General features: G+C 43.7%; 1 protein-coding gene across 1 annotated transcript in view; it reads right to left on the bottom strand.

Annotated features, from left to right (window-relative positions):
- Window positions 1–20,129, bottom strand: part of selenbp1 (selenium binding protein 1) — a 77,408-nt gene that overhangs the window by 36,454 nt on the left and 20,825 nt on the right. The window contains exons 3-5 of the mRNA XM_084336513.1: window positions 6,754–6,866; window positions 4,014–4,199; window positions 628–748 (exon numbers count right to left, since the gene is read on the bottom strand). Coding sequence (XP_084192639.1) covers window positions 628–748; window positions 4,014–4,199; window positions 6,754–6,866 — 420 coding nt within the window. The remainder of the gene's footprint in view (window positions 1–627; window positions 749–4,013; window positions 4,200–6,753; window positions 6,867–20,129) is intronic.

The following is a 20,129-nucleotide window of genomic DNA, read 5'->3' as shown; positions in this document are numbered from 1 at the left end:
TGCATATATTCCTGTATGTTCTATAACTATAAATATACCTTACCTACTCTTACAAGTTATACCACTGGTCTGTATGGCTTACTACCATAGTATGTATACCTGTATCAATGTGCATACATCAGATTAGCATTATTACTCAGTAGTACTCATATATATTCCAGTTTAATCACATTAACACTTTAAACACGTAACACTTTTTAAACATTACACCATATTTGATCTATTTATTCCTAAAATATTTGCACTACCTCTTCTACTTCTACCTCATTTTTGCATTTTGTTCTTGCATTTTGTACATTTAGTTTTGTATATTGTATATGTTGTATTGTATAGTGTTTGGTCTTTACTATTTTACTGTATGAAGCACAATCTCAGGAGGGTCATATAGAACCAAGCATTTCACTATAATGTACATGTACCTTATATGTGACAAAACTTGAAACTTGTACTTGTACATTGTATATTGTTAATGTACTTTACTGTCACATTTGCACTCTGGTTAGATGCCAACTTATTTTCGTTGTGCTGTACTTGTGCCGTTATGATGCCATACATTCTAATCTAAAGGAACTGTGTACTTCTTTCACCACATCTCTCAGACTTCTCCCGTGGGGCTGGGTCTCTTACCCTTGCCGTTCCCAGACGGGTCTCCCATGCAGCTGATCATGATCTGGCCGCTGCCCAGGCAGTGTGTGGTGTGGGGGTTCGCCAGGCCGCACTTCCAGAACAAATCCGTCGGCTCCACGATCTGAAGGACGGACCAAAAGAAAACATTTGGTGTAGGGAGTTTAAGATGATACACTTTGTGAAGCCATGTTGTGAGGAGGACAAGAAACATGCTTGTAAACGATTCTGTTGTGAAACGAGCAGACTTTGAACGAGCCGACTGTCAGCCATTTTGTTTATACATACAAATCACATACTCCCATGAGCCTCTGATCAACGGAAGAATAATATTTCCCACCTTTTCCCCAGTTTTTTCACCACACAACACCAGACCACTAACAACTGTTCCCTCAGCTCAATCTAACCTGTCCTTTGCCATCAAACAAGGCACACAACAGTACCGTTCCCTCAACTCAATCTAACCTGTCCTTTATCATCAAACAAGGCACACAACAGTACCGTTCCCTCAACTCAATCTAATCTGTCCTTTATCATCAAACAAGGCACACAACAGTACCGTTCCCTCAACTCAATCTAACCTGTCCTTTATCAAACAAGGCACACAACAGTACTGTTCCCTCAACTCAATTTATCAAACAAGGCACACAACAGTCCTGTTCCCTCAACTCAATCTAACCTGTCCTTTATCAAACAAGGCACACAACAGTACCGTTCCCTCAGCTCAATTTAATCTGTCCTTTATCAAACAAGGCACACAACAGTACCGTTCCCTCAACTCAATCTAACCTGTCCTTTATCAAACAAGGCACACAACAGTACCGTTCCCTCAACTCAATCTAACCTGTCCTTTATCAAACAAGGCACACAACAGTACCGTTCCCTCAACTCAATCTAATCTGTCCTTTATCAAACAAGGCACACAACAGTACCGTTCCCTCAACTCAATCTAACCTGTCCTTTATCAAACAAGGCACACAACAGTACCGTTCCCTCAGCTCAATCTAACCTGTCCTTTATCAAACAAGGCACACAACAGTACTGTTCCCTCAACTCAATCTAACCTGTCCTTTATCAAACAAGGCACACAACAGTACTGTTCCCTCAACTCAATCTAACCTGTCCTTTATCAAACAAGGCACACAACAGTACTGTTCCCTCAACTCAATCAAACTCTTGTCTCATAGTTTATTCTTTATCCATCACTGTACTGCAGTCTATGTTTGTGATCTTACTGAGAAAAAGACTTGAGTGAAAGAGAATATTGTTTGTCTTCCAGTTATGTAAACAAGGTTGAGGAGAGGCTTCTAAAAGAAAAGTAGGTGGACATTTCTGGTCCAAACTGACCATTGTTATGGTCCTTACACAAGCTGTTTTCAATGTTTCACTAGATGTTGTGTAAGAGTTGCCCATGCATTGTAAAAATAGATAAGGCAGTACTACCATCTGTAACCCATCACCTGGTTTGACCCCGAATTATCTTTTGACATTTTGCCCTGTACATGTGGTCCTTGGAAAACCTGTCAAAGTCGACATATCAAAGTTGGGACATAGCTTCAGGCCACTAACTGCTTTACAATTTAAAGGGATAGTTCTAATTTTTGGAAGCCTAGTCCTACTTCTTACTTACCAATGATGTTGTTGATCGGTAGAGTCATTTCTCAGCACAACCCATGCTGCTCCTCACACTAGCTCTGGATAGTTAGCCACAAACCAATGCAAAGTCAATGGGGTCTACCGTCTGTACAAGCTGACTGAGGCTCACTGAAATCTATTTAGTTTGCACTGTGGAGTAGATTTCAGTGAGCCTTGGTCAGCTTGTACAGACAGTAGACCCCAATTACTTTGCATTGGTTTGTGGCTAACTATCTGGAGCTAGTCTGATTTAAAAAATCGGAACTATACCTTTATATTGATTGTTTTCTATCGTACAGTTCTGCTAGTAATGTATCAGCCTATGGGGGCAGTTCTGCCAGTAGTGTACCAGCCTATGAGGCAGTTCTGCCAGTAATGTACCAGCTTATGGGGCAGTTCTGCCAGTAATGTACCAGCTTATGGGGCAGTTCTGCCAGTAATGTACCAGCCTATGGGGCAGTTCTGCCAGTAATGTACCAGCTTATGGGGCAGTTCTGCCAGTAATGTACCAGCTTATGGGGCAGTTCTGCCAGTAATGTACCAGCTTATGAGGCAGTTCTGCCAGTAATGTACCAGCCTATGGGGCAGTTCTGCCAGTAATGTACCAGCCTATGGGGCAGTTCTGCCAGTAATGTACCAGCCTATGAGGCAGTTCTACCAGTAATGTACCAGCTTATGAGGCAGTTCTGCCAGTAATGTACCAGCTTTTGAGGCAGTTCTGCCAGTAATGTACCAGCCTATGGGGCAGTTCTGCCAGTAATGTACCAGCTTATGAGGCAGTTCTGCCAGTAATGTACCAGCCTCTGGGGCAGTTCTGCCAGTAATGTACCAGCCTATGGGGGCAGTTCTGCCAGTAATGTACCAGCTTATGGGGCAGTTCTGCCAGTAATGTACCAGCTTATGGGGCAGTTCTGCCAGTAATGTACCAGCCTATGGGGGCAGTTCTGCCAGTAATGTACCAGCCTATGGGGGCAGTTCTGCCAGTAATGTACCAGCTTATGAGGCAGTTCTACCAGTAATGTACCAGCTTATGAGGCAGTTCTGCCAGTAATGTACCAGCTTATGAGGCAGTTCTGCCAGTAATGTACCAGCCTATGGGGCAGTTCTGCCAGTAATGTACCAGCTTATGAGGCAGTTCTGCCAGTAATGTACCAGCCTATGAGGCAGTTCTGCCAGTAATGTACCAGCTTATGGGGCAGTTCTGCCAGTAATGTACCAGCTTATGGGGCAGTTCTGCCAGTAATGTACCAGCTTATGAGGCAGTTCTGCCAGTAATGTACCAGCCTATGAGGCAGTTCTGCCAGTAATGTACCAGCTTATGGGGCAGTTCTGCCAGTAATGTACCAGCTTATGGGGCAGTTCTGCCAGTAATGTACCAGCCTATGAGGCAGTTCTGCCAGTAATGTACCAGCCTATGGGGCAGTTCTGCCAGTAATGTACCAGCCTATGGGGCAGTTCTGCCAGTAATGTACCAGCCTATGGGGGCAGTTCTGCGAGTAATGTACCAGCTTATGGGGCAGTTCTGCCAGTAATGTACCAGCTTATGGGGCAGTTCTGCCAGTAATGTACCAGCCTATGGGGCAGTTCTGCCAGTACTGAGGACATGACCTCACAACTCTACAACCCCGGGTACCAACATTTCCTCAGACTTGCCTCAAGTGTTCCTCCAGCGTTGAGAGCCGTTCACATGATATTTTGTCAACACAGGAAACTTGTTCATGAGATAAAACCCTGACGCTCGTTTAGATTCTCACCTTATGCATGGTAGGCGCGCGGGGGTCCGTGCCCACGTCCACCACGTAGATGCGCGAGGAGATGAGTGCGGGGAGGATGAGGCGGTTGCGACTCTTGGAGGCGTCGCCGAAGCAGCTGCTGCAGGCGTTCCAGCCCGAGTGGTGGAGCTCGTCACGCAGGTTGGGCATCGGCAGCCGGTGGATCACCTGGCGTGGAGGGTTACAGTCAGCACAGGACACAGGTATGGAATGTGAGGGTTACAGACAGCACAGGTATGGAATGTAAGGGTTACAGACAGCACAGGTAAGGAATGTGAGGGTTACAGTCAGCACAGGACACAGGTATGGAATGTGAGGGTTACAGACAGCACAGGTATGGAATGTAAGGGTTACAGACAGCACAGGTAAGGAATGTGAGGGTTACAGTCAGCACAGGTAAGGAATGTGAGGGTTACAGACAGCACAGGTATGGAATGTAAGGGTTACAGACAGCACAGGTATGGAATGTGAGGGTTACAGTCAGCACAGGTAAGGAATGTGAGGGTTACAGACAGTACAGGTATGGCATGTGGATTTAAAGGTGTAGTTCAGATCTTTTGGAACCCTAGCCTGGGGCCGGGCAATTCATCGAATTTCAATTTACGATAATGGCTTCCCGCGATCAAGATAATCGAGATAAAACAATTATTGTGCCGCATGCCGTGTTGCTCTCATTTAGTCTTGTGTTGTAAATGAAGCGCACCCTCCCTTCACACCGGTGTGCTCCGCTGTCATATGAACATCGTTATACGATGTTCTTAAATCAATTAGTAATCGTGTTTAGTAATCGTGATTTCAATATCAATCAAAATAATCATGATTATGATTTTTGCCATAATCCAGCAGCCCTACCCTAGCCCTATTTCTTACTTAGCAATGATTATGCTTATTGGTAGAATCCTTTCTCAGCACAATCAAAGCTGTTCGTCTTACTAGCTCTGGATAGTTGGCCACAAACCAATGCAAAGTCAATGGGGTCGAGCTCCCGTTTGTACAGGCTGACTGAAGCTCATTGAATGAATGAATGAATGAATGAATGAATGAATTTATTCACACACACACACGATACATTTTACATGCGAGTATCCTCATGTGATAACAATGTCGCAAATTGTGTGCATGTGCCAGGTCTCCCAAAAAGCTATTTAAAGCTTTTGGAGGGAGCCTGAACACAGATACAAACAGAATATGAACAACAAAACAATAACAAAAAAACAAAAACAAAAAAACAAAACAAAACAATACAACGTGGGTAGGTTTACACACCTACCTACTAACTGACATAACAGAGATACATAATACAGACAATTTTATTCCTAAGTTATAATTTTAATTAGAGATATGATTTTAGCAGTTCCTCTTTCAGTGATTTTTTAAAGGTTTTAAAGGTATTAGTCATTTTTAGATTTTCATCAAGCTTGTTCCAGATCTGTGGACCCCTGCATGCTATGCTTAGGCTAGCACAATTTAGCCTTCTCCTCTTGCCAGATATAAGATGCTTGTTTCTTGTGTTGTGGATGTGCAGTGGTTGGCAGAATGGGACAAGCTCAGACAGTCTGTGATTCATGTTGTTGATTCAATAATTGATGCGTTTTGATGAATGTTAAATTCAGCGAGCCTCAGGAGACCAAAGCGATGGAAAAGACTCCATGGTGTACACAAAGTTGATTTCAGTGAGCCTCAGTCAGTTTCTACAGACAGGAGCTTGACCCCAGTGACTTTGCACTGGTTAAGTGGCTAACTATCCAGAGCTAGTATGAAGGATCAGCATGAATTGTGCTGAGAAAGGACTCTACGGATCAACATAATCGTTGGTTAAGTAAGAAATGGGTTCCAGGGGGGCTTGGTGGCATGGGAGGTAGCGGGCTTGGCTCGGTGGGGGGGGGAGTATTGCCCCTCGCCCCTCTACTGGGTCGGGCCCAATCAGATTCAAGATGCCCGTGTCGCTGAGTGCTGGACCCCGCGTGGGACGGACCTGGGATGCGGGAGAGCCCGGTTTCTAGGGGGGGAGGGTGGGAGGTTCCTCTGGCGGGGGTCTGGGAAGATGAGCGCAGTCGAGCTCAAGGGGCCTACATCATTGTACTGTTGTGTTATTGATGTTATTGTATATGTTGTGTTGTATGTCTATGAGTGTTCAATAAAAATTTAAGTTAAAAAAAAATAAAGAAAAAAATAAATGGGTTCCAAAAATCAGAGCTGTCCCTTTAAATCCAGATCTGTACCCTGAGTTTTCAGGGACCCCTTTTCTCCTACTGTGAACAATATCACTAATTTCATCAACGAGTGCTCAAAAACTCCATTAGACACATTTAAAGATACAATGTGTAATTTTTCACATATCCATTTGTTTGAATTTTGCTCCATAACACATCTTAACATGGACACACTGGGTCTATAACGTTTCACAGAGCGGTTCACCCTTACATAACCTGTAGACTTCATACAGTACCTGACAGTATATAGTAGACTTCATACAGTACCTGACAGTATATAGTAGACTTCATACAGTACCTGACAGTATATAGTAGACTTCATACAGTACCTGACAGTATATAGTAGACTTCATACAGTACCTGACAGTATATAGTAGACTTCATACAGTACCCGACAGTATATAGTAGACTTCATACAGTATATAGTAGACTTCATACAGTACGTGACAGTATATACAGTAGACTTCATACAGTACCTGACAGTATATACAGTAGACTTCATACAGTACCTGACAGTATGTAGGAGACTCAGGATCCACGTCCACCGTGGCCAGGTAGTCAGGTTTCATGATGTCTGTGTTGCGATAGATGCATGGCAGGTATACGATCTCCTCCCGGGGCCCTAGACAAAAACAAAGGGTCCATGTTGGATTGGTCAAAAGTAGTGGTAAGTAGTAGTAGTAGCAGCAGTAATAGTAGTAGTAATAGTAGTAGTAGCAGCAGTAATAGTAGTAGTAATAGTAGTAGTAGCAGCAGTAATAAACTGGTCAGACTACTACTTGACCTGAACCCCAGAACCCACCTCACCCCTGCCCACTTTGACAACCTAGGATGGCTTAGAGTAGACGACAGAGTACAGCAACTTGCAATGGGCCTGGTCTACAAGATACACTATACGACTAAGGTACCCATGTACATGTCAAAATACTTCCCAAAGGTCAGTGAATACCACAACCACTACACCAGAGGAAGCTCAACAAATCATGTTAAACCCAGATTCGGCTCAAACAAGGGACTAAACACGTTTCGCAATTATGCCACATCAATGTGGAATGCCCTACCCAAAGCTGTAAAGGAATGTGAATCACTACCCACATTCAAAAACGCTCTTAAAGAGCACCTACGGGAGGCTGCAATTCGAAACTGGCCACCGTAAATGCCCAAAACCCCCACCACCTCCTAATAGATAGTCTCCTCCCCACCGCATGTATATATTCCCTCCCCGCCGTATGTATATTTCTCTCCCACCCACCCACCCTCTCCTAATGTACAGTCCCCTCCCCATCATATGTATATACTCTGTCAGGATCTAGGGGTAACAGTACTGTATATTTGAATACCGTTTATGTCACAAATGTATCAGTACTAAATACCTATATGTCCCTATGCCATAAATGTCATGTATGTTGTGTATGTCATAAATGTCTATATGAATTAGGGGCGGCTACGTGGCATAGTGGGCAAGGCGCTCGCCACAAATGCGGAGACGCTGGGCTCGCCTGTTCGAGCCCAGCTGTAACTGAGGGGTACAATTCCCTGACTGTATTAATCAAGTATGGTATCATTAAACCACTACCGTCTTATGTACATTATACTGGCCATACCGTACACGAGTATATGATGATGAACACTTCCCCACAATGAATCGGTTCTACACAAAGTTGTCTTTAAGTATTTATTAGCAGCAAGAATACATAATATACTTTACTGGACTGCGCTTATAAGGCAAAGGAATGTGCGTAGGCAAATCAATAATGAATGTCCATTCTCTGGTTACGCATGAGATAATAATACAACTTGAATATTAGGAATTATATCTAGGGGATACTGGTAGGGGGTTCCACAGGTTGTAAGCCAGCAGGGGGAGGCAATGCTCTAATGCAAAGTCTGGGTCAGCGGGGACTCAATAGGCTCCCGGAGGCGGTATATTACTCCCTGCTCAGCAGACGAAAGGCAGCGACTGTAATCCCAGTATGCGTGCAGCACAGGTGGAAGCCGGTCAGCCTCTCCAATAGAGACGGGCTCGAGTGATGTCCTCACGGGCAGGTCCCACAGCAGTGGGTGTAGACGATTCTTCTCCGCTCCAACAGCATGGTTAAAAGCAATAAGAATAATAATCCAGCCGGAGAGGGGGTCTGCATTCCCCGGTGTAGATCCTCCGGTGCGCGGTACTCCACACCAACCAAGTTGAACTTGACGTTACTCAACCAAGCTCTGATACTCCACTATCCTATTCGCACGCGGCTATAAGTGCTCTATTTAGACACACAATTGCTCACTTCACTTGGTCTTTGACTCGTGATGAAGGCTTTTACTAGTAAGGAGCGAACGATACGCTGAACAAGCGTATTAGGATAAAACAAGACTCTATTTTGGGGCAATACGGGCCCACTTCACCGCACGTTGCATAGTGGGTGAGGCTTCACTTGGGTAACTCGAACTCGAACTGAACGGACTGCGGACTGAACTACTTCTGTATTCACCTGCGCCATATTTATATGTTGGGCGAACAAACTAGTACCAGCCTTATTCCTGTCTCGTAGTCCTGGGCAGAACCGGGCATGTTGAGACAAGCCTTGACGGTAGCTTTGAACTCGACTCTGGGGGTAAGACACTGGCGCTGGTGGCACGCCATCCAATAAGAGAACGAAATATTATGGTCTGTAGTAGGTTAAAGGGATATTCCGTGTATATGTACAAAGAATACACAAGGGATATCAAACGATATACAAATATTATGCAATATATATCAATCAATAAATATATATATTCGGTTTAATCTGACCCTTTGTAACACCAGCGCTCCACATTGCTTTCAGTTTAGCTGGTCGTTCATACTAATACACATTGGCCGTATTAGGGGGTGGGAAACTGATGGGTGGGGATCGGGCGTTGTGGACAGCGACTCCTACAGGTCGGTTGGTGCGCCTGCGCAGTAGAATCAGGAAGTGTCGGGGGCAGCATGAGCCTCCCACGCGTTACTCCTCGCCACTGAGAGATCGAGCTGCGCAGGTGAAAAGATGCGACTGTTGTTACCTCAAGTACCGGAGGGGACTTGTGCCATGTATGACTTAGTCCACATTGCAGCCGGCTTGTGGGAGGCAAGAAACAGCGTTCGTGACAGGGGAGGGTTGAATTGGATGATACGAAATTGGGATGGGAGAAAATATAGAAAATGGGAGAAAAAGTGGATAAAAAAAAATTCTATATGAATTGAAAATGGGGGACCCTGAAACAAGACAAACGTCTTTCTCAGGTCTGCATCCCCTTAACAATTGTGTGTATTGAGCCGTACTGTATTGTACCCATTCTGCAATCTGTTAAATAAAGTTTTCATTCATTCATTCATTCAGTATAGTAGTAGTAATAGTAGTAGTAGCAGCAGTATAGTAGTAGTAATAGTAGTAGTAGCAGCAGTATAGTAGTAGTAGCAGCAATATAGTAGTAGTAATAGTAGTAGTAGCAGCAGTATAGTAGTAGTAATAGTAGTAGTAGCAGCAGTATAGTAGTAGTAATAGTAGTAGTAGCAGCAGTATAGTAGTAGTAATAGTAGTAGTAGCAGTATAGTAGTAGTAATAGTAGTAGTAGCAGCAGTATAGTAGTAGTAATAGTAGTAGTAGCAGCAGTATAGTAGTAGTAATAGTAGTAGTAGCAGCAACAGTATAGTAGTAGTAGTAGTATATTAGTAGTAGTATAGTAGTAGCAGTAGCAGTATAGTAGTAGTAGTAGTAGTAGCAGTAGTATAGTAGTAGCAGCACTATAGTAGCAGTAGTAGCAGCAGTATAGTAGAAGTAGCAGTATAGTAGTAGTAGTAGCAGCAGCAGTATATTAGTAGTAGTAGCAGCAGTATAGTAGTAGTAGCAGCAGCACTATAGTAGTAGTAGTAGCAGCAGTATAGTAGTAGTAGTATATTAGTAGTAGTAGCAGCAGCAGTATAGTAGTAGTAGCAGCAGTATATTAGTAGTAGTAGTAGTAGCAGTATAGTAGTAGTAGCAGCAGTATATTAGTAGTAGTAGTAGCAGCAGCAGTATAGTAGTAGTAGTAGCAGTAGTATAGTAGTAGTAGCAGCAGTATATTAGTAGTAGTAGTAGTAGTAGTAGTAGCAGCAGTATAGTAGTAGTAGTAGCAGTAGTATAGTAGTAGTAGCAGCAGTATATTAGTAGTAGTAGTATCAGCAGTATAGTAGTAGTAGAAGCAGTAGTATAGTAGTAGTAGTAGCAACAGTATAGTAGTAGTAGTAGCAGCAGCAGTATAGTAGTAGTAGTAGTAGTAGTAGCAGCAGCAGTATAGTAGTAGTAGTAGTAGCAACAGTATAGTAGTAGTAGTAGCAGCAGCAGTATAGTAGTAGTAGTAGTAGTAGCAGCAGCAGTATAGTAGTAGTAGTAGCAGCAGCAGTATAGTAGTAGTAGGGTGGGAATCACCAGTTTCATCACGATACGATACGATATCGATTCTTTGGACAACGATACGTCTGCCACGATACGATACGATTCGATTCAATTCAGGTGCCTGCGATCGATATGAGGCGATATTATGTGCCCATTTAACACAATCAGTCACATTTAGATCAAAAAAAAAAAGGCTACGGAAATATCAATTGACGTCCAAACATTTAAATGAAAAACAATCTATTATTTTTAATACAAATAGACCTTTATATATTGAGCTTTAAACTTTAAGTAAAACACGCAAGCTAAAACCCCTTCCTCTCCCAAACTGTTCCTACAATTGTTTTATGTTGCATGATGATCATGAATACATTTATTATGTATTCATGTTTAAATATCAACATTATCTGTCCATCCTCAGTAACACACACACACACACTCTGTAGCGCTGTTCTGCTGTAATGTCTACACAGAGTTTCACAATACTGGGCGCGGGCGGATATGACTCGCGGGATTTTCAAAATAAGAGTATCGCAATATGAATCGATCTTTTTACGTTGCATCGATCCTATTTGATTATTGATAATAGATCGATATATCGATCTGGATCGATGTATCATCCCACCCCTAAGTAGTAGTAGCAGCAGTATAGTAGTAGTAGTAGTATATTAGTAGTAGTAGTAGTAGTAGTAGTAGTAGCAGCAGTATAGCAGCAGCAGTATAGTAGTAGTAATAGTTACACTCTTAAAATAGATATGTTGAAATAACTAGGGATGTCCCGATCACGTTTTTTTGCTCCCGATCCGATCTTGATCATGTGATTTTGAGTATCTACCGATACCGATCTTTCCTGATCCGATCAATTTTTTTTTTTTTTAAGTATAATTTTTTTTTTTTTTTTTTTTTTATTCAACAAACATGACCATGTTCACGTCTTAAACTCATACTGAGGCCTTAGTTTTGGTTTTAAATTGCATATCATCATTCATTTATTTATTGTCACACAAAACGGCAGACCAGCCACACTTTCAGACCCAAACACATTTCCTTTGATTTAATTATACATCAAATGATTTATGTCAAGGATTGCAATGCCTCGCTTGAATGAAGTTAACTTTTCACCTGGATAACGTCAACATTCAGGGTGAATGTAATGTGAGAAATTGGGTCTGAGAGTTTGGCTGGTCTGCCGTTCTGCAGCTGGATACTATTGGTTTGTTTTGGCAAAATTCTTCTACTCTGTGTGACAATAAATAAATGAATGATGATATGCAATTTAAAACCAAAACTAAGGCCTCAGTATGAGTTTAAGACGTGAACATGGTCATGTTTGTTGAATTAAAAGAAAAAGCAAAAAAATATATAAAAATTTCAGATTTTTTTTATCCCGATCTTCGGAAAATCACGTGATCGGCCCCGATCCCGATCACGTGATCGGATCGGGACATCCCTAGAAATAACACAAGATATGGTGTCCATAACTTAACATATGGGCGTGTTGGAAAACACGTGTTAATAGAAACACAATTTTAAGCCATGTTGTGTGTGTTTGTTTTAACACATCATTTTTAGCAGTGTTAAACAATTTTTATTACTACTACTACTACTACTACTACTACTACTACTACTACTACTACTACTACTACTACTACTACAATTACTATTACTGTACTACTACTATTACTACTACTTCTTCTACTACTATAGTAGTAATAGTAGTAGTAGCAGCACTACTACTACTTTTCTCAAGCAAAATGAGGAATAGTTTAATTTAACTTCATTAATTTCATTCACTAGAGGTTAGCTAAAATGTATTCATTTGCATAATTTTTTTTATCATTAGTGTCATGTCATCCATGACAGCAAGTGGACTTAAACTGAAATAATGAAGTGGAATAGCCATGCTTTTACTATCAGCAAGAATAACAGAACATGTGTATTTATTGACCAACTTCCTGACGGGCAGACCCCAGGTGGTGAGAGCAGGCAACTGCACCTCCTCATCCATCACTCTCAACATAGGGGCCCCCCAGGGCTGTGTTCTGAGTCCCCTCCTCTACTCCCTGTACACACATGACTGTGTGGCACAGCGGAACAACAACACAATCATCAAATTTGCTGACGACACAGTAGTGGTGGGCCTGATCTCTGCAAACGACGAGAGGGCCTACCTGGAGGAGGTCAAGGTTCTAGCGGGATGGTGTCAAGAGAACAGACTCTCCCTGAACGTCAGCAAAACAAAGGAGATGATTGTGGACTTTAGGAGGTCGGGGTCAGGGACTACAGCCCCCTCAGCATCGATGGGGCACCGGTTGAGAGAGTGAACAGTTTTAAGTACCTCGGAGTCCACATATCCGAGGACTTGACATGGACCTCACACATTGACAGTGTTGTGAAGAAGGCGCCTAAGGAAGTTCCAAGTCAGTCAGAAGATCCTTAAGAACTTCTACTCATGGACTTCCGGTTTGACGACAGTATGTGACGGTCGCATTGGTCACAAGCTCCGCTGCAGTTTTTGTTAATTTCGCTTAAAAACCTACTTTATACAACACTAATGTGTTTAAACCTCGACGTATATATTAACGTAAGGTTATGTATATAACCAAGTTCTATGAATTATGGTGACGCTCAGCATCATCTGCACTGTACTTCACTTCGTGCACTGAATAAAAAATTCCACCATGTACCTTTACATCCCAACATTCGTCTGGCCACACCCCTATCCGCTTACCTTCATAAGCAGGTGTGTGGTCACCTACTCGCCTCCTTCCCAAACTTTCACCACAAGGCGAGATCAAGGGCCGCAGCGGCGTCTGATGCTGAGCGTCACCATAATTCATAGAACTTGGTTATATACGGGGGGGCGGAGCTGAGCGATCATGGAGTAGACGTGTTTCACATGAGCTCCCTTCTACCGTGCTGAATATACGTTTCTCCCCATTAGTCTTTATTTTATTTTTATTTGTTTTTTATCTGTTTGCTAGGTCGTCGTGTTTAGTATACATTCATCGACTTTTTTCGACTTTCTACGATGACGGGGGTGGAAACAAGAGCCATGAGCGCCCCAACCAGCAAACCATCACCGCCGGGCCTGGCCGCACCGTCGCCCGTTGTCGGGGAGTTAAGCGAAGCTGTGCTCTTGGTCATGACCAAGCTACACGCAGACTCTGAGACACGCATCGCTGAGGCACAGAAGAAAGTGTTGGCGGATTTTTGTGTCAGCCTCCGTCGTGAGATATCAGAAGAAATACGGCTGGCGGTAGTACCGCTGACAGACAAGATGGAGACGATGCACGCTGTCTCCTCGGCTAATGCTAACGAACTAGCCATGCTAACGACGGAGGTATCATTACAGTGCGAGAAGATGGCGGGTCTCGAATCCGCCCTGCTGGCTAGGCAGGCTGAAGTCAACAAACTACAGTCGGCAATGGAGGAGATGCAGTCCCGGGATAGACGCCACAACGTCAGGATTGTTGGAGTACCGGAGACCAGCGGTGAAGGCCGTCTCTCTGAGACCATGCCCGAACTGCTGCAGAAAATACTAGGGACGGACGTCCTCCCTTCGCCTCCTATCTGTGAATCGGCCTACAGAGCGGGCAGGTTTTCTCCCGGCGTGAACAAAGAGCCGAGGCCCATCATAGTCAAGCTGAACAGACTCCAGCAGAGAGAACTCATCATGCGGTCGGCTCGTACCAGAAGGGGTAATCTGAGGCTTGGCGATCACAAAGTGGCCATTTTCGAAGACTTTACACCGGAGGTTCAAGCACAGAGAGGCGAATACAAGGTGGTCCTGACTAAGCTATGGAAACTAGACCTGAGGCCCACGTTATTCGCTCCCGCGAAATTATCTGTGTTGGAGAAGGTCGGTGGTCAGCGTTTGTTTTGGTCGTTGGCTAAAGCGAAGGAATATCTCGCGGAGATACCCGAGTCTGTTGCTTGATATCTATGGCGGGTGAGTGACTTGGCGGTTTGGGCCTATATACATTGATTAGGCCGACTATTCACAAATGCTTGCTGTCATGCCCAGACATGCTAACTGCCCAATGCCCATCCAACTAGCGGGGCTTCCCAATGACTTCTGTTACTTGCTAAAGCTGACCGCATGGTCGTACTTGTGTATCGCCTCTTTGGAAGCTAACGAGCTAGCTGAACAATGTACATAATAGGCTAACGTGCTATCCGGATTCATCACTAGCTTACGCGCTAGCCTCGGGCTAGCCAGCGGGCTTCGTCTATAGTCTGCGCTGAGACATTCGAGACCCGTTAATGGTTACGTATTTTGGTTGCTGTTGCTGTTCAAAGGGACATTGGTTTGCACAATTCAAGAGTGATCGAATCCCTAACTAACTTCTGGTATGCTTTTATTTTTATATCCAGGTTGTTTTGAGCTTTGGGATCCATAGTAGAAGCCAAGGTCGGTTGAATATGCATATACAATATATGATAATAGGTTGGGTCGGGTATGGCTTGCACTTCATGGCTATAGTTATATGGCTTGCACTTTAGCCATGTCCCTCTTTTCCTTTCTCTTTTTTCTTTCTTATTGTCGCTGTTTTTATGTCATCTGTATGCACGATTTAAATGTGATCCGATTCTACCTTGGACTAACTGCTGATTTGCCTTAATTTTGTTTTGAATTTTCCGTGATCCATTTATACTATAACGTTGCGACATTAATATGCAGACTCCAAGGTAGATGGTTACAGGGTTGATGCTGAGTAATTATATAATAATTATTGTCGCTGTTTTAATGGCATTTGAATGAGCAATTTAACTGTGATTCGATCCTACCTTGGACTAACTGCTCCGACCGATATCTTTATTGAAACAATGTATGATAACAGGTGGTGTCAGGTGTTGCCTATTACCATCCCCGGATTAATTAATGAATGTGTTTAATTCTATTCTTACATAGGTTATGTCATTTCAGCCGTTGTGCCTGATCAGAGGGACAGCTAAAGGGGTGCACTTTGACCATAACCCTTTTTTTTCCCTTCCTTTTTTTGTCATTGTTTAATTGACATTGTTCACACAATTTTGCACAATTAACCTGTGACCCGATCCTGCCTTAGACTATCGGCTGGGATGCTTTAATTTAATTTTGTTTTGAATTTTCCTATACCCTTTTGGGCTATAACAATGCGACGTTGAAGCGCAGATTCGGAAATAGATGGCTGCAGGTTGATGTGGAGTTATTATTTAATAATGGCTATTTTTACCATTATGGTTGTCTCATGTTGGGGCCAGGGCTCAGGTGGGTTTCGACCGATATCTTTATTGAATTTTATTTTTATTATTATTTGTGTTTATTGGACTAGTGGGGGTTTACTCAGGGGTTTATCTAGAGGGGGGTTGGAGTGGGGAGCGTCTTATTGATCCATGTCTCTAGTGGGAAGTGATAGGAAGATGACCATCCTCACTGGATGGGGCATAGGGTGGGGATTGGAGAGTGGGTATAGGGGGCCTTATAATAGGACGGGTGGGTTAGGGTTTAGAGTAGAAGGAGGGGGGGTTGTAGCTGGGGTGGTATTTTTATGTGTTTTATGTACTGTTGTCTTATATGTGTGTAATTGTTCCTCCTCTGAACTCCTGGGATTGACCGTCCGGGCCCGCCGGGATCAGCACCTCTGTACTCAGCCTGGCTGCACTGGTATGTTCTCTATGCATTTATACAAGCTCGACCATGGCTAAATTGAATATTTTAATTTGGAACGCAGGAGGGCTTAACGCCCCACACAAGCGTGCCATTGTCCTTTGGCTATTGAAGAGGAGAAATATTGACCTTGCTCTCCTTAGTGAGACGCATTTATTGGTAGGTGACGTGTCAAGACTGGCAAATCGGCAATATCACGTTATCTCCTCATCCTCAGCCGATGATAAGACGAAAGGAGTAGTCATAGTTACAAGACGTAACCTTGATATCAAAATCTTGGATGTATGGTCGGACACGGAGGGAAGGATTACTATAGCAAAAGTTGAATTCTTGCATAGGAAGATGGCTATAATAGCATTGTATGCTCCTAACACATTTGATTCAGCGTTCTATAATACAATCACGAAGAATATGTTGGAACTTAATGGATACGCTCTCATTGTGGGTGGCGATTTTAATGCGTGCTGGGATGCGGAGATGGATAGGTCCGGGCCCTCTGAAACGAGCGACCAAAAACGGGCCTCTAAGGCCCTTAGGATGTGGGCCAAAGACACGGGGCTCACAGACCTTTGGCGCTTATGCAACCCCACCCTCAAAGATTACTCTCACCTGTCAGCCAGACACAAAAGCTTCTCTCGAATTGACTATGCATTCGCGTCCCCTAATATGTTTGATAGTTTCGATGTCTCATTGGTTCCCTTGGCTCTCTCAGACCACAAGGGGATTTTCCTTACGGCAACCTTTGGCAGGCTCTCCGCAAGAGCTCCCAGATGGCGTTTTAATTCGACCTTGCTAAAGAACGATGACTTCTGTTCTGAGTTCAGGAGTAAACTAGCTGAATTTTTGCAGATCAACGTTGGCACAGTAGAAGACCCTAGGGTCCTGTGGAACGCATTGAAAGGATTCATCAGGGGTCATGTCACACTATTTGCCTCCAATTTGCGAAAATCCCGGTCAAAAAAGCTAGAAGGACTGGAATCATTATATGCGGACCTATACGCATCCTTGCAAACTAACTATAATGAACGACTAAACACACAACGTAAGATAGTCAAAAAAGAAATAAACTCCATACTTAAACAACAGTCTGAGTTCTTGATACATAGGACAAGACAAAATTACTATTTTCACGGCTCCAGACCTAGCCATCTATTGGCAATGAAAATACGCTCAAATGATCATTTCTCGGATATCCCCTCGATTAGGACGAGCCAGGGTGCAGTCACTACTGATTCGAAAAAGATCAATGACACTTTTAAAGAGTTTTACTCACAGTTATATAGCTCAGAGGGTAATCTTGATGACTCTAAATTTGAATCGTTCATTGGCGGGCTTGAGATACCCCACATTTCTGAGGAAGAGGCCAAGGAACTGGGGAGACCGATTACTCTCGTAGAATTGAGGGAGACGATTGTTGAAATGCAGAGGGGTAAGGCACCAGGCTGGGATGGTATTCCACCCGAAGTGTATTTAGCTTTCTGGGACCAACTGGGTCCATTGATGCTCGATATGATCAATTACGCTATCGAACAAGGGGAGTTCTCAAGAGATGTCAATATGGCGTTGATTTCTTTACTTCTCAAGAAGGACAAAGATCCCAATGATTGTGGTAGCTATAGACCCTTGAGTCTTCTCGGGGCCGATTTAAAGGTGTTTGCCAAGGTGCTGGCCCGTCGCCTGCAGAGATTTATGTCTGTATTGGTACACTGCGATCAAACTGGTTTTATCCCGGGGCGTCTGGCTGCAGATAATCTTAGGAGGCTGTTGCATGTAATCGATAACAGTAAAGACAATACAACTCCATCCACAGTTCTGTCTTTGGATGTCATGAAGGCGTTTGACAGACTTGAGTGGTCATACCTGTGGAAGGTACTTGAGGTCATGGGTCTTGGAAAGAGTTTTATTCATATGATTAAAGTCCTGTATGCCTCGCCGTCTGCGATGATACTGACAGGCAAAAACTGTTCCACACTCTTTCCAGTCTCCAGATCTTCTAGACAGGGTTGCCCTCTGAGCCCGGGACTGTTCACGCTTTCCCTCGAACCTTTGGCCCAATTTATTAGGCAATCGGAGGACATCGTCCCCATAATGGTCAACAATACTCCACACAAAATTGCTCTCTATGCGGATGACCTGCTGATTTTCATGGACGACCCCTCCCGGTCGGCCACAAAATTATTGAGGATAATCGACGACTTTGGTAAATTGTCAGGTTTTAAGATTAACTGGAACAAATCAGCCTGCCTACCTCTTAATGAACTGGCCAAGGCGGTACGACTACCAGCTGATATCCCCATAGTAGAACATTTTAAATACTTGGGCATAGAGATATTCCCCACGCTGAACCAAACTACTAAGTACAACTTCACGGGTACTTATGATAAAATACGCCAGGATCTAGACAGGTGGTCGTCCCTTCCTAACTCCTTACAAGCCCGGGCTTCCATAATCAAAATGAACATCCTGCCTAGGATAAATTTTATTAGCTCAATGCTCCCCCTGCCCCCTCCAATAGACCACTGGCGCAAGGTACAGTCAATGGTATCTAAGTTTATCTGGAATAACAAACGCCCGAGAATCAAAAGGGCTACTACTCAACGTAGAAAACAAGATGGGGGCCTCGCAATCCCTGATTTTAAACTTTATTTCTGGTCCTTTTCACTGAGACCTCTGATGTGCTGGCTAGACCCTGTAGAGGCTGTATCGTGGCGCTCCTTAGAAGCGGCGGCGGTATCTCCGCTAAGATTGCAGGATGTAGTGTACTCCACTGTCTCTATTTCGAAATGCCGGCTGAGGTATGGACCGATCATAACTCACGTGATCCAAACGTGGCGTAATGTACAGAGGTCGTGTGGGGTTAAATGCCCTTGGCACCTGGACTCTCCAATTTTTAATAACCAGCAATTACTTGTTGGACACAAGCCGGTTAATATTCCTCAATGGCAAAGGAGGGGAGTGCATACTCTGGAGGATATTTATGATAAGAACGGCCTCCGTGCGTTTCAGGACTTAAGAGAATTTTATGATCTTCCCGGCGAGTCCTTCTTTCTTTACCTTCAACTAAGGTCAGCACTGAGGGCGCATGGCGTACCGTGGGCTCAGGCCTTGCACCCACACCCCTTCCTCAGGCTCATAGTGGACAGGACGACATCCAGAGGGTTTGTCTCCGACTTTTATACGCTCTTAATTCAATCCACGTATAAAAATGTATCATTGGATACAATCTGGCGTGTGGATATCCCGGAGTTGGACCCACGAGTTGGACTGGGATGATGTTTGGGCAAATGTGGCATTATCTTCCCGCAACCCCAATCACCAGCAAATTAATTTTAATTATATTCATAGGACCTATCTTACACCTAGGAAGCTATATGCTATGGGACTGATAACCGACTCTCGGTGCACTTTGTGCTCTCAAAAGGCCACTGGCACTTATATGAGATTGAGAGAGAGAGGGGGAGAGAGGGGGACGGAGCAGGGTAGAAAGAATCTATCTATCTATCTATCTATCTATCTATCTATCTATCTATCTGTCTGTCTGTCTGTCTGTCTGTCTGTCTGTCTGTCTGTCTGTCTGTCTGTCTGTCTGTCTGTCTATTTATCTATCTATCTATCTATCTATCTACCTGACAATATTGACTCAATCACTATCTTTATTGTCTCTCAATATGTATTGGGATTGCCCACCAGTGGCCCGCTTCTGGAGGTCGATAACGGACAAACTTTCAGATCTGTGTGGCTTAACTATCCCATTCACAGCTGTTACGCTACTCCTGAACGATATAACGACACTACCCGCGTCCGTACAACTGAAAAGGGTTGTCCTAGCGGGCGTCACAGCAGC

The sequence above is a fragment of the Notolepis coatsorum genome (assembly GCF_963971535.1).
Source record: "Notolepis coatsorum genome assembly, chromosome: 19".
Taxonomy (NCBI): Eukaryota; Metazoa; Chordata; class Actinopteri; order Aulopiformes; family Paralepididae; genus Notolepis; species Notolepis coatsorum.
Note: the sequence above shows the minus strand (reverse complement) of the source record. Positions and strands in the feature narration are given on the sequence as shown.